We start from the raw sequence: 13,994 nt of genomic DNA, 5'->3' as shown, positions 1-13,994 counted from the left end.
AGTGTTCTGAATTCACTGACGCTATACTTGTACTTGGTTTGTAATTTAACCCATACACAGTGAATTGTCCTGTAACAATGTCTCATGCAATTGATAATAGTCCACTGTAGTGCTGCCGTCTTTTTTTTTCTTAGTGTTGGTGGTCACCATGGTTACTGATTATCGGTACACTTGAGTGAATATTACTCGGCACCCGGTGAACGGAGGTGAAGGGCCCAGCCCTCACGGAGATGGCAAGCAAATCTGTATACAACTCCACCTGCAGTCACTCATATAAAGGCAGCTTATTCAGCTCAGGGACGTGCAGCAGGTCAAATTGCAGAAAACGCCTAAAGTTACTGAGCACAACAAAGATAGTCCAGGCACTGTCCCTTTAAAGCTTTAATTTATATTGCCGCAATATCATATACAGAAATCAACTCCATATAATCAGAGAAAGCATGATACATCTGACCTGTGGTTCCTGGTGACGCGAGGTGGGTGAGGGAGATGGTGGCCAGGGGAAGTAGGACGGCACCCACCGCACATCACCAGGAACCGCAGGTCAGATGTATCATGCTTTCTCTGATTATATGGAGTTGATTTCTGTATATGATATTGCGGCAATATAAATCAAAGCTTCAAAGGGACAGTGCCTTGACTATCTTTGTTGTGCTCATGGTTATTGATTATATATCTCTTATAGTTTCATTTGGCTGTGTTGGGTGAGGCCAGAAAAATATTGCAGAGACACGTAATATTGCCGCAGGACCACATGGCGCTGACACTTTTCCCTGGTTCGTTCCAATTGGCTGCTGACACCTTCCTTGGATCATTTTCTCTTGCTTCTCCATCAGTGTGGCGAGTCTACCTTCACCAGTTCCACTGTGTAACACGTACCTGGCTTGCCATTAATCATTACTTGTACCACTGCTGCAGCTATGTCACGTTTGTTTACCAAAATATGCTTGCCATGTGAAAGATGGACATATTAAGCATATTTAAGTGGCTGGGCCTGGCTAGGCATGAAAGCAGACTGCAACATAGGTGGGCGACAAGGCGGTGGGAGAAAGGGGGTGTGGGCTGCACTGGAGCTATGTCACTAATTTTAGCACAGCATGCTATTATGAATTATTGTGAACATAATTATTAAATATTAATGTAATTACAAGTAACTAGGTTTTATGTTTTTGCTACTCTTCTGCCATTTTAATTATTAATTACTGTAGCCTAGTTTGCAGTTTTTGGGGTGGATTACAAATTGTATTTTAACTAGGTACCCTGTCTTCCTACACTGACCCTGAGGCAGCATCCAGTTACTTATTTAATGTAGTCTCCTCTGCCATGAATTCAGCCGTTCCACTCACCACCACCCGCCCCCGCCAAACTAACCGGCAGCCCTGGCTCACTGAACAAATCAAACAGCTGAAAAGGCACTCCAGGGTGGCAGAAAGATGCTGGAGAAAAAGCGCTGCTGTAGAAGACTTCAATCACTATAAACAAACTATGCAGGAGCTCAGGGATGCCCTCACTTCTGCTAAGCAGTCTTATTTCTCCTCGCTCATTTCCTCACAGTCCCACAACCCAAAACAATTGTTCAACACCTTTTACTCCCTACTTCGTCCCCCACCTCCTCCCCCTACCACATGTCTGTCAGCCGACAACTTTGCATCATACTTTACAAGCAAGATTGATGCAATACGTAATAGCTTCAACGCGCAACCATTTTTTACCAGCACAGCCGTCACCCATAAATTCCTTCTGTCCGCCTGCACCCTCACCCACCACTAACTGCCTTCCCCCCGCTCCACAAGACCAGTCTCCCACTCTAACATCTTTCACCACACTAACTGAACAGTGTCTTTCCTCACTAATCTCCAAAGCGCATCTCACTACCTGTGCCCTGGACCCCATTCCCTCTCATCTAATCCCCCAGCTTTCCTCCTCCTTTAATCCCGCTCTAACAACTCTATTCAACCTTTCTATCTCCACTGGCACTTTTCCTTCCTTATTCAAACAAGCTATCATCACACCACTAATCAAAAAACCCTCTCTTGATCCAACTTCTCTATCCAACTACCGTCCTGTCTCGCTCCTCCCCTTTGCTTCTAAACTGCTGGAACGTCACATCCATTCAGAATTGTCTGCCTTTCTCTCTACCAACTCCTTACTTGACCCCTTTCAATCTGGATTCCGCACACACCATTCCACTGAAACTGCCCTCACGAAAGTTGCTAATGACCTACTGGTAGCTAAATCCAAAGGCCAGTTCTCCATTCTAATACCCCTTGACCTTTCCTCTGCCTTTGACACGGTTGATCATGCTCTGCTTCTGCAGACACTGTCATCTTTAGGAATCAAGGGACAAGCACATTCCTGGATCTCCTCTTATCTCTCTGGACGCTCTTACACTGTCTCCTTCTCTAACACCAAGTCCTCTCCACACCCACTGTCTGTTGGTGTACCTCAAGGCTCTGTTCTTGGGCCACTTCTTTTCTCAATCTACACCCGTGGCCTGGGACAACTAATTAACTCTTTTGGCTTCCAGTATCACCTCTATGCGGATGACACCCAAATCTATCTCTCAGCTCCTGACCTGTCCTCACTACTATCCAGAGTCCCCGACTGTCTACGTGCCATTTCTGCATTCAAGTCCTCCCGCTTCCTCAAACTTAACATGACTAAAACGGAAATTGTGATTTTTCCACCATTGCTATCTACACCCCCACCAATTGCAACCATAACGGTAGACAACACCCCAATAACCTCAACCACTAAGGCCCGCTGCTTGGGGGTTATACTTGACTCAGAGCTCTCCTTTAAACCTGCTGCCAGATTGCTGCCAGATTGCTAACAAACCAGCCTCGCCACTGTCACATTACACCGATCCTTCGCTCACTGCACTGGCTACCAGTAGAATGGAGAATACTCTTCAAGATTGGACTGCTGACCTTCAAATCCCTGCACAATCTGGGCCCTGGATACATGAAGGACTTGCTGAAGCTGCACCACACCTCTCACAACCTCAGATCAGCAAGTTCTATAAACTTGGTCACTCCCAGAGTGCACCTCAAAAAATCTGGAGACAGAGCCTTCTGTCATGCTGCCCCTACTCTTTGGAACTCCCTACCACACCCAGTAAAGACAGCACCATCCCTGGAGCTATTCAAATCCAGACTGAAAAGCCACCTGTTTAGCCTGGCATTTCCAGATTTATAAAATTCTTCCCCTGTACCACGATGGTCGGAGCCATGCTTATGCGCTTTGAGTCCCACGGGAGAAAAGCGCTTTACAAATGTTATTTGTTGTTGTTGTTGTTAAACCTCACATTGCCTCATTAACTACCACCTGCTATTTCCAGCTCAAAAATATATTCCGTATCCGTCCCTTCCTCACACAAGAGGCCACCAAAATGCTTGTTCATGCCTTAATCATCTCCCGCCTAGACTACTGCAACACCCTGCTCTGTGGCCTACCAAAAAACAGGCTAGCTCCTCTCCAATCCCTTCTAAATGCAGCGGCCCGCCTCATTCACCTTTCCACACGCTCTTCCGATGCAGCCCCACTGTGCCGTTCTCTCCACTGGTTACCCATTACCCAGAGGATCCAGTTCAAACTCCTGACTGTAACATACAAAGCCCTCCACGAGTTGTCTCCTCCATACATCTCCTCACTAATCTCAAGATATTGTCCCTCCCGCAACCTTCGCTCCTCCCAAGAAATTCTCCTGGCCTCTAAGCTGATCACCTCCTCTCATGCTCGCATCCAGGACTTTACACGAGCATCAGCCCTTATCTGGAACTCTCTTCCACATCCTGTACGTCATGCTCCAAACCTGGACATCTTCAAACGCACTCTTAAAACACACCTTTTCAGACAAGCTTATAACATTCTATAGCCCTTTATTTACTTATTTGTCACAATGTAATCAGAGGCAAAGAATCACTGCCTCATCCATCCTCCACCCCCTTACCTAGTGTGTCCCCCACTACCCATTAGATTGTAAGCTCGCAAGGGCAGGGTCATCCTCCTAATGTTTACTGTCTTTGTAACAATATTTGTGCTGCTTGGAACTCTGCTGTATATTTGTTAGTTGTATCTATGTTCCCCTTGTCGTCTTATTGTGCTTTGTAAAGCGCTGCGGAATATGTTGGCGCTATATAAATAAAAAATAATAATAATAATAATAATAATAATAATAATAATAACTAGGTCATGTTTGTTTCTATTGTTTTTTGCATAACTGCTCTGCTGTGTAATGTAGGAAACTTCTGCTGGTCAGACTATTTTCCTGTTTGTCTGTTTTTTAACTTTATTAAATAGTGTAGTTACACTGTCTAGTCTTTGCTGCTATTAGTCAGTCTGCACGAGTCCTACTGTATAGTGTACTGTATGCTACTAACCATTCTGTCCATCTCTATATTCATAACTATATAGTTTAAAATTAATGTTTTCCAGCAGTTCAAACAGATCAGCAAACATTGCTTAGTTCTACAAAAAGCTTCGCACTCAAATTAAAACAGCAACCCAAAACTTATGCAGGACTCACCTCTGATTATTAATTTCCACATAATCATTGGGACAGTTGGTGACGGGTACACCAGGTTCATATAGGTAAAACATATTAAATCGAAGTTTCACAAACTTGTTATTAGGAACCTGAAGAAATAAAGTCCAGATGTGAGTTGAATAGAGCTTAATATACAGTTAAATTGCTACACGGATATTTAGGTAGAAAAAAAGTCCAATGTCAACCTTTCGAGAGTCACTGTACCTTAATTCAGAGGAAGGTAAACATTTATCACCCTGACTGTAGCAAAGGATCACCATCATCGACCTAGTAATTATAGCTCATGATGCCCTTTAACCGGTTCAGCGCCGCGGTCCGAAAATCTCATGCATCCGAGCAACATTCACCTCCCATTCATTCGCCTATAACTTTATTGCTACTTATCACAATGAATTGATCTATAGCTTGTTTTTTCCGCCACCAATTAGGCTTTCTGTGGGTGATACATTTTGCTAAGAGCCACTTTACTGTAAATGCATTTTAACAGGAAGAATAAGAAAAAAACGGAAGAAATTCATTATTTCTCAGTTTTTGGCCATTATAGTTTGAAATTAATATATGCTACCGTAATTAAAACGCATGTATTTTATTTGCCCATCTGTCCCGGTTATTATACCATTTAAACGATGTCCCTATCACAATTTATGGTGCCGATATTTCATTTAGAAATAAAGGTGCATTTTTTCAATTTGCGTCCATCACTATTTATAAGCTTATAATTTTAAATAATATAATAACATATTCTCTTGACATGCATATTTAAAAAGTTCAGACCCTTGGGTAACTATTTATGTTGTTTTTGTTTTGTTTTTTAATTGTTTTTTTTTTTTTTTTTAAATAAAAAAAGTGTATGTGGGTAATTTTTGGTGTGGGAGGGAAACTGCTAATTTTAAATGTAAAATAATGTTTTTTTTTAATCAAAAATGTATGTGGGTGCAGTTTACTATTTGGCCACAAGATGGCCACAGTGAAAAAAGTCCTAGATGCGAACCAGCTCGCATCTAGGAACTAAAATGCTGAGGAGTTGTTTCCTGGGGGCAGAAATACCGCGCTCTCTGGAGAGAAAGCGTCGGTATTTCTGCGGGGAAGTTAGATCGGTGAATGGGAATTATATTCCCATTCACTGATCGGGGGGCTAGCGGCGGGCAGCGGGAGCGCGCGCGGGGGCGCGCCCGATCGCGCGCACGAGCCGGCGGCAGCACCAGTGCCTATCTGGGCGAGGAAGCTCGTCCAGATAGGCCGAACTGGTTATAGTAAAGAAATCAGCAATGCCCCTTTTCAATGCAAATACAGAGTTTGCTACAACAATTTCCTGTGTTAAGTTACAGTGGTTTGCAAAAGTATTTGGCCCCCTTGAAGTTTTCCACATTTTGTCATATTACTGCCACAAACATGAATCAATTTTATTGGAATTCCACGTGAAAGACCAATACTAAGTGGTGTAAACATGAGAAGTGGAACGAAAATCATACAGGATTCCAAACATTTAAAAAAAAAACAACTGCAAAGTGGGGTGTGCGTAATTATTCAGCCCCCTTTGGTCTGAGTGCAGTCAGTTGCCCATAGACATTGCCTGATGCGTGCTAATGACTAAATAGAGTAAACCTGTGTGTAATCTAATGTCAGTACAAATACAGCTGCTCTGTGATGGCCTCAGAGGTTGTCTAAGAGAATATTGGGAGCAACAACACCATGAAGTCCAAAGAACACACCAGACAGGTCAGGGATAAAGTTATTGAGAAATTTAAAGCAGGCTTAGGCTACAAAAAGATTTCCAAAGCCTTGAACATCCCACAGAGCACTATTCAAGCGATCATTCAGAAATGGAAGGAGTATGGCACAACTATAAACCTACCAAGACAAGGCCGTCCACCTAAACTCACAGACCGAACAAGGAGAGCGCTGATCAGAAATGCAGTTAAGAGGCACATGGTGACTCTGGATGAGCTGCAGAGATCTACAGAGCTCAGGTGGGGGAATCTGTCCATAGGACAACTATTAGTCGTGCACTGCACAAAGTTGGCCTTTATGGAAGAGTGGCAAGAAGAAAGCCATTGTTAACAGAAAAGCATAAGAAGTCCTGTTTGCAGTTTGCCACAAGCCATGTGGGGGACACAGTAAACATGTGGAAGAAGGTGCTCTGGTCAGATGAGACCAAAATTGAACTTTTTGGCCAAAATGCAAAACGCTATGTGTGGCGGAAAACTAACTGCACATCACTCTGAACACACCATCCCCACTGTCAAATATGGTGGTGGCAGCATCATGCTCTGGGGGTGCTTCTCTTCAGCAGGGACAGGGAAGCTGGTCAGAGTTGATGGGAAGATGGATGGAGCCAAATACAGGGCAATCTTGGAAGAAAACTTTTTGGAGTCTGCAAAAGACTTGAGATTGGGACGGAGGTTCACCTTCCAGCAGGACAATGACCCTAAACATAAAGCCAGGGCAACAATGGAATGGTTTAAAACAAAACATATCCATGTGTTAGAATAGTCCAGTCAAAGTCCAGATCTAAATCCAATCAAGAATCTGTGGCAAGATCTGAAAACTGCTGTTCACAAACGCTTTCCATCTAATCTGACTGAGCTGGAGCTGTTTTGCAAAGAAGAATGGGCAAGGATGTCTCTAGATGTGCAAAGCTGGTAGAGACATACCCTAAAAGAATGGCAGCTGTAATTGCAGCAAAAGGTAATTCTACAAAGTATTGACACAGGGGGCTGAATAATTATGCACACCCCACTTTGCAGTTTTTTTTGTTTGTTTTTTAAGGAGTTATGTGGGGGCTGCGAAACATGCCAGCGATTTGTATTTGTTCTGAGCTGCTTCACTCTCAATGTAAATAAGTGCAGATATGGAGGGGAACCCTGGCCCATGCTGCTGCCTGATACTTATGCAATGTTCAATTCTTGGCTATATTTACACTGTAATAAGACAGGTTTGCACCCCGACTAGTAAATGACACTGTGCTTTTCTCCATTTGTAAATCTAAACTATTGTACAATTTGTTATAAAAGAGTAGTGGTGACTGACCTGGATATCCCACATACACTCTCTGTTGGGGGGATAGTGTGCAGGGTAGAATGGAGTGGTGATCACTCCATTGGCATCCCGGAAGGTTCCTCCACAGACTAGAAGGAAAGCACTGACGTTAGATATAAATTAACACAGAAACATTGCGCACATTAAAGCAGAATGAAACCCAGCATTTCTTCTTTGCTCTAAAACATTTACAGCATATTATACAGTATACTACCAGCATTTACTTTTTACTAGAACAGAATTCAAAGTGTTAAAAAAAAGGACAGAAAAGCTTAATGCTGGGAATGCTGGACGCATCCGAACTGGAGATAATGCTATCTTGTGTTTAATTGTATCAAGTGAGGAATGTAAACAAACCCTTCTCTGACACTGCAGACTACCCTGAAAAGTAGGAAAACATGTTTTTATTGATTATTATGTCAGGGTTTTATACCACTTTAAGTCATAAGATATGACATTTCATAAAATCCTGAAGAATTGGAGATCCCAAAAACACCATCAACCACATAAATCAGGCTCTACCTGTCCCTGTATGTTTAGACATTCACCTAAAGCCATAATTGGAGATATTTGTCAAACATATTTTGCATTATTTGCAACATGCAGTCACTTAACCGCACAGCAAGGCTCAGGCTCAGTTTTAACTGTAGAAACACTACTACTCATCACTAAAAGGAGCACTGATGAAAATAAAGTTACAAAGCTGAGTTTTTCTTTTAACTTGCTCTACACTGTGGTCATTCTTCAGCAATCTCTAAGCTACTGCCAGTGTACCAGTGTCTTGACTATTCGCCTAAAGCTATGTTTTCATTTACCTCCAAATCGTACATTTTTGAAAGGGACATGTTGATGGATGTTAATAGAGGAAGAGGGCGAAGGGTTGACAGTGGGGAGCATGACCAAGGCGGGAGAGGTAAGGAGGAGAACAGTAGCCTCTGCCGGTGCACAGGTGAGATGATTCAGCAGGCCAGATCTTGTCGATGGATCGGGGTCCCTGTACACATACTAGATTTTCAGCAGAGGTGGCCCAATCAGCCACCTCAGTTAAGAATCCTCTAACTTTTGTAGCAATTATGAAACATCTTCTACAGAATAGGAAAATGTCTAGCTAAACCATCTTCACAAATTATACGCTGTGATTTACCAGATATTGCAGGGGAGAAAACTTACGTGTGGTCTTCGGTATCTGGAAAAATTCTGCCATGAATCCAGGATGTTTTCCTTTTTCATCAGACACAAGTGTCACTAACATGACATTTTGCGAGGAGATGAAGGTTAGGTTATAGGAGGGTGGATAGCTGCCACACAACCTGGAACAACAAATTTAAGAATGGTTTCAACCTAAATTTTAATTCTGATTTGGTTTTCCAGTCTAGTTTTGTCAAATCATCAAAATCCTTGTTCTGGAAGGCCTTCAACAGGGTGCATTGGGGTTTTCTAAGCAAAGTCTTATTTCAATGTGGCATTAAAGCATACTATAGCCATAATGGTGCTTTATAAAAACCCTTCAGCACATGTTAATGTATCTGGGTTTTCATCAAAAAAGTCCCACATCACCAACAGTACTGGACAGGGCTAGGTTATTGCAAGGCTCAAAGGCCAGATATTCCATAAAGCACTGTAGGCTCGTACGAATGTGGCAGAGGAAGCTCCCCGAGTGTCCCTCTCTGTGCAAAGCAGAGAGCGTGTGCCGTGATGTCAATCACAGCTGGCTCTCGTCCAGTCTGGCAGCCGCACAATCCGTGTCCCTGGATCAGTGTCCAGCAGTTGCATAGCCGCATGGGGATTCCAGGCGGCATCGTTCCACCTGTCTCTACATGATCGAAATGATCATTGCCACTCTTTCACTATTTGCATGCAAACAGCCCCACACACCACCCACCAAAACTCCCCCCTCTCATCTGTCTACCACCCACTCAACCCCGTCCTCACTCTCCTGAACCGCGCCTCCACTAAGGCGATCCAAGGTGTTTACAGACGGCCCTGCAACCTCCCCCCCCCCCCCCCCGACCCCAGTTATTCAGCACCTGGGGCACATGAGGACAACTGGCTGAGGAAAAAGTGAGGCACACAAGGCTGTGAGTGCCAATATTCAACTCACTGTGTACTGCAGATGCAGCCATGTTCAGCAGCCTGTTATGAATTCAGAAGGTCCGCACACTCAAATGTAGACCAAGTCTGCTGTTTTATTAAAAAAAAAAGTGACAATTCCATTCCATAACCAACGATTCATTTCGGGGCCCCCGAGGGGTCCCCTTTGTCAAGGTAAACACACAGAATACCATTCGGGGCCCTGAAACGAATCGGTTATGAATGGAATTGTGTCACGTTTGTTGAATAAAACAGCAGACTTGGTCTACATTTGAGTGTGCGGACCTTCTGAATTCATCACTGACTGTTACTCAGGTCCAGCACCTCCATAGTGGTGTGCGGTTCCTCCTCGGATTCCTAATGTTCAGCAGCCTGTCCATGTGTGTGTCTGATGAGTGGTGGTTTTTGGATGGGGTGGAGGTGTCGGGTATCATCTGGGAGGAAAAACACCAGACCAAATTGTATTAAAGGAAATCTTTAGTGTGGAAAAAAAAAAAAAAAAAAAATGGAGATTTACTTACCTGGGCTCCTTCCAGCCCCTGCAGTGTATTATATCCCTCGCTATCCTTGTGATCTGAACCATTGTGCTCCTATTCTCCAATCTAATCACTGTCTAAGTCGCGGAACTGCACATGTGCAGCCATAGTGCGCCTCTCCTCAATCGTGCACATGCAACCAGGAGCATTCCATGCATATACATTTGCAAGTTTTACAAATTGCATGCGCATAACACTGCCGACCACACGATTGAGGACACACGCAGACCGGACAGCACAATCAGCGTGAGAGTGGCACAACGCAGTGGACCAGGACGACAGCAAGGAATCTGAAGAACTACATGGGGCTAGAGTAAGCCCCATATAAATGCCCATACACATGCTCAATCAATGTCACCCAACAGGGTTCTGCAAGCGAGATGTTCTGTTCTATGTGGGGTGGTAAGGGGTAGTGGAGCAGTACGGAAGTAAAGTCACATGGCAGTGGGTTAAGTTGGGAAAATAACGGTCTCAGCTGAAGTGGTTTGTCAAGTGCTTACAGTCCAATTCCTGCCTCATACCACTGACCTCAGGCGCTTACACCCTAATCCTTGTCTCAATGTCACTAAGGATGACATGGGACAGTGATTAGAGTGTAAGTTTGTAAAGCCAGTTAGTGATTTAAGCAGGGATTAGAGTTGAGAATATTTTAACTGTGGGGTGTAGCATGTGTTGAGGGAAGGGGTTTAGGGTGCCAGTATGCCTTTTCCTACGGGCTCCTGAGTTATAAATTTAGCCCTGCCCCTATCCCCACTAATCTGTCATGGTCATGGAAACACTAGCTGAAAAATCTGTAGCAAGCAGGGAAATTGACTTAAATGGCCAAGGCAATGTCATTCACTTATTTGCGGATCATGTCCTCCCCACGTTATCAGACCCACGTAGTTCCCTATCAGAAGTTTGGGAGACCCTGTTGGACTTCTCTTGAGTATGCTAGTACAAAATAAATGAAATCAAGTATTTACTTATGGGCTTTAGTCTTTCTCCAATTCCTAAGAAAGGAATCTCTGAATTTCCCATTTCCCTGGTATATTTAGGTATTAAAATCCCTCAACGATTTAAAGGACCTCTATGCCACTAACTTCTTCTCATTGTTCACTAAGGTACAAACAGACTTGTCTGATATTGCAAAATTTGAGCTTTCCCTAACAGGGAAAATGTAGTACAAAAAAGTACTACAATCCCAATCTCATTGCCTTCTAAATGGTTCTTGGATGCTAAAAAAGAATCCCGCAATTTTTATGGAGTATAAAGTGACATAGTATCTCTTTCAAGGAGGGTTTGGCATGGCCAATTTTCCATCAGGCTAATATTTTGGATATGTCTAGGCATTGGTGGAATTCCTGTACGCCAAAAAATGGTTACTTTTAGAAACCATTATCTCCCAATTACTGCTCTCAAAAACCTGCTACTACTCACTGCCAGTGAACTGGAAACACCAGCTCTACAATCCCTCATATTACATGCTACAGTTCAAGCCTGCACATTGGTAACGCAACTTACCAAACTCAGCCCTGATACAGTTAGATTAGCACTCTAGGTCTTGGAGGTGCACTCCTGCCCTAATCAGCTTTGAATAAGAAATATTTAGAAATTGGATTAACAACTTATCAGTATCTACAGCTGTCCCACTGGTTTAATAAGCATTCAATAACAGGTTGTTACATACATTCATTGCTACCTATGCTAAAGAGCTAATTTTAACTAACTGCCTAATCACTTCTGACAATTATGTTAAATTCTGGTCTTCAGAAATGAAGACCCCACTCATAAATACGCAGTTTATTAGAGCCCACAATATCCTGAGAAAATTATCTAAATGTGCCTGAACCTCTCACCTTCAAATATCTAAAAAATATCTTTTTCATATGGTATCCCTCTCTTGGACTACTAGCAACCTTTTCTTTTACTCCCCTATGTGTTGGAGGAATTGTAATGCCTTAAACTCCAACAGTTATGGTCACATATCTCCCACTTGCTCTCCTATATAATTAAGGATTCTTTGGTCCTATGCCATACTCTAGCGATTATCACCCACCGTATATGCGCCACTCGCCAAGCAATATTGTCAGAGTGGTCCTCAATAGATATTCCCTCTACCTTTAAAATTATCCAAGTAACCCAATGTAATGTAATTTAGAATTGGAGCGCCAACTAAACCAGAGACCTCCCACCATAAGCCACTTGGAGGAACCAATAATTGACTGGATCAAGATACAGTATATTATCTTTTAATAAACAACTCAGCTCCTAAAGGTGCCCATACACTTGCCCGATTTACTGCCGATAGACAGCAGATTTGATCACTGTGAAATTGATGCACAAACGTTGACCGTTCGACTGATTTCCACCCGAAAACAATTGATCCCGTCAATCTGTCCACGCTGAAAATGTTGCTCGATCACCGGCGGGTCGGGAGTGCGGCGATAGCTGTGTTCGAATGTCCGACGACCGACGCTAGCGGCAATACATTACCTGTTCCGCCAGCGCATGTCCCCATGGTCCCTTCTCTGCGCTGGGCTCCGGCTGGCTTTACTTCCTGTCGGGGGAAGTTTAAACAGTAGAGTGCCCTCTACTGTTTAAACTTCCCCCGACAGGAAGTAAAGTGAAGCTGGAGCTCAGAGCGGAGTAGAGACAGCGGAGACCAGGGGATTCACGCCGGCTGGATCAGGTAATGTATGCAGGGGATGGCGGCGGCGGCAGCTCCACAGATTTTGAACCGATTTCACTATGAAACTGATTCACATTCTGGTTGCAGTGTAGGCAGCCAATAGATCCCTCTTTGATCAGATTCGATCACAGAGGGATCTATCTGCTGGTCGATCTGGTGGCATAATCGACCAGTGTATGGCTGCCTTTAGTGTTAGAACTCTAAGTTTCAAGGACAATAAATTACACTTTGGCTATCATTCATATAGGAGCTGTTGGTAAGGGGAATCAATGCGGAAAAACACCGCTGGGGGTGTTTTAGACTTCTGGGTGGGCATTCATAAAAAAGTATCCATGTGCGGTAGCAGTGCGGAGATTCCCCGAACTAGGCTGGCGGTACGCTTGCGGAGACACGGAAGCTGCCGAGTTGATACATTTCTCTGTGTTCCGCTCCGCTGCAGCTGCCTGGGAGGTCTGTGTGTCTCCATTCACTTACATTGGTATCGCCACATCAGAGGGAGCGGTACTTCCCGACCTCACACCGCTCTTTATGAATTCACATTTTGCTACATTTGTTCCGATAATCACCGCACAAGGCGGTGATTTATCACTCTCCTCGGTAGTGTCATTTTTTCATGCGGAAAGAGCCTTTATGAATGCTGACTTTGCCGAATGTTCGGTAAAGTCAGCTGTTTTATGCATTTCCGCATGCGGAAATGCTTTATGAATGATAGCCTTTGCATAAAAGCTAGATCTGGTGCAACCCCCCCCTCTTGCACCCCTCTGTTGAGGCACTATTGCTAAGGCATACTGCTGTTTGATGACCTCCTTACTAAAACCTGTAGAAGGTGGGGATTACAGTTGGCATTAGGATTTCTGAATGTTTTTAGATTACCAATGTAATATCTGATTTGTTTTTAATTTTACAAGATGGCATTTGCTTTGGCCTTTACCAGGACCATCCCTTATTTAATTGTTGTCATTGCCTTATTTGTATGCTACTGTTTAAAAAGCAGTGAATTGAATAAGGGACAGTGGCTCTTATTCAAACCACTTTTTCTCCTAGGTAATATTTTCACACCCCTCAATAAAATGCCTTTTAACCCACTAGAAAAAGAAAAAAAGTTATT

General features: G+C 43.5%; 1 protein-coding gene across 1 annotated transcript in view; it reads right to left on the bottom strand.

Annotated features, from left to right (window-relative positions):
• The window catches only part of ST14 (ST14 transmembrane serine protease matriptase), a 97,049-nt gene that overhangs the window by 21,315 nt on the left and 61,740 nt on the right, over positions 1–13,994 (bottom strand). The window contains 3 exon segments of the mRNA XM_068240384.1: positions 4,529–4,638; positions 7,580–7,677; positions 8,759–8,898. Coding sequence (XP_068096485.1) covers positions 4,529–4,638; positions 7,580–7,677; positions 8,759–8,898 — 348 coding nt within the window.

This window comes from Hyperolius riggenbachi, chromosome 6 (genome assembly GCF_040937935.1).
Source record: "Hyperolius riggenbachi isolate aHypRig1 chromosome 6, aHypRig1.pri, whole genome shotgun sequence".
NCBI classification, from domain to species: domain Eukaryota; kingdom Metazoa; phylum Chordata; class Amphibia; order Anura; family Hyperoliidae; genus Hyperolius; species Hyperolius riggenbachi.
Note: the sequence above shows the minus strand (reverse complement) of the source record. Positions and strands in the feature narration are given on the sequence as shown.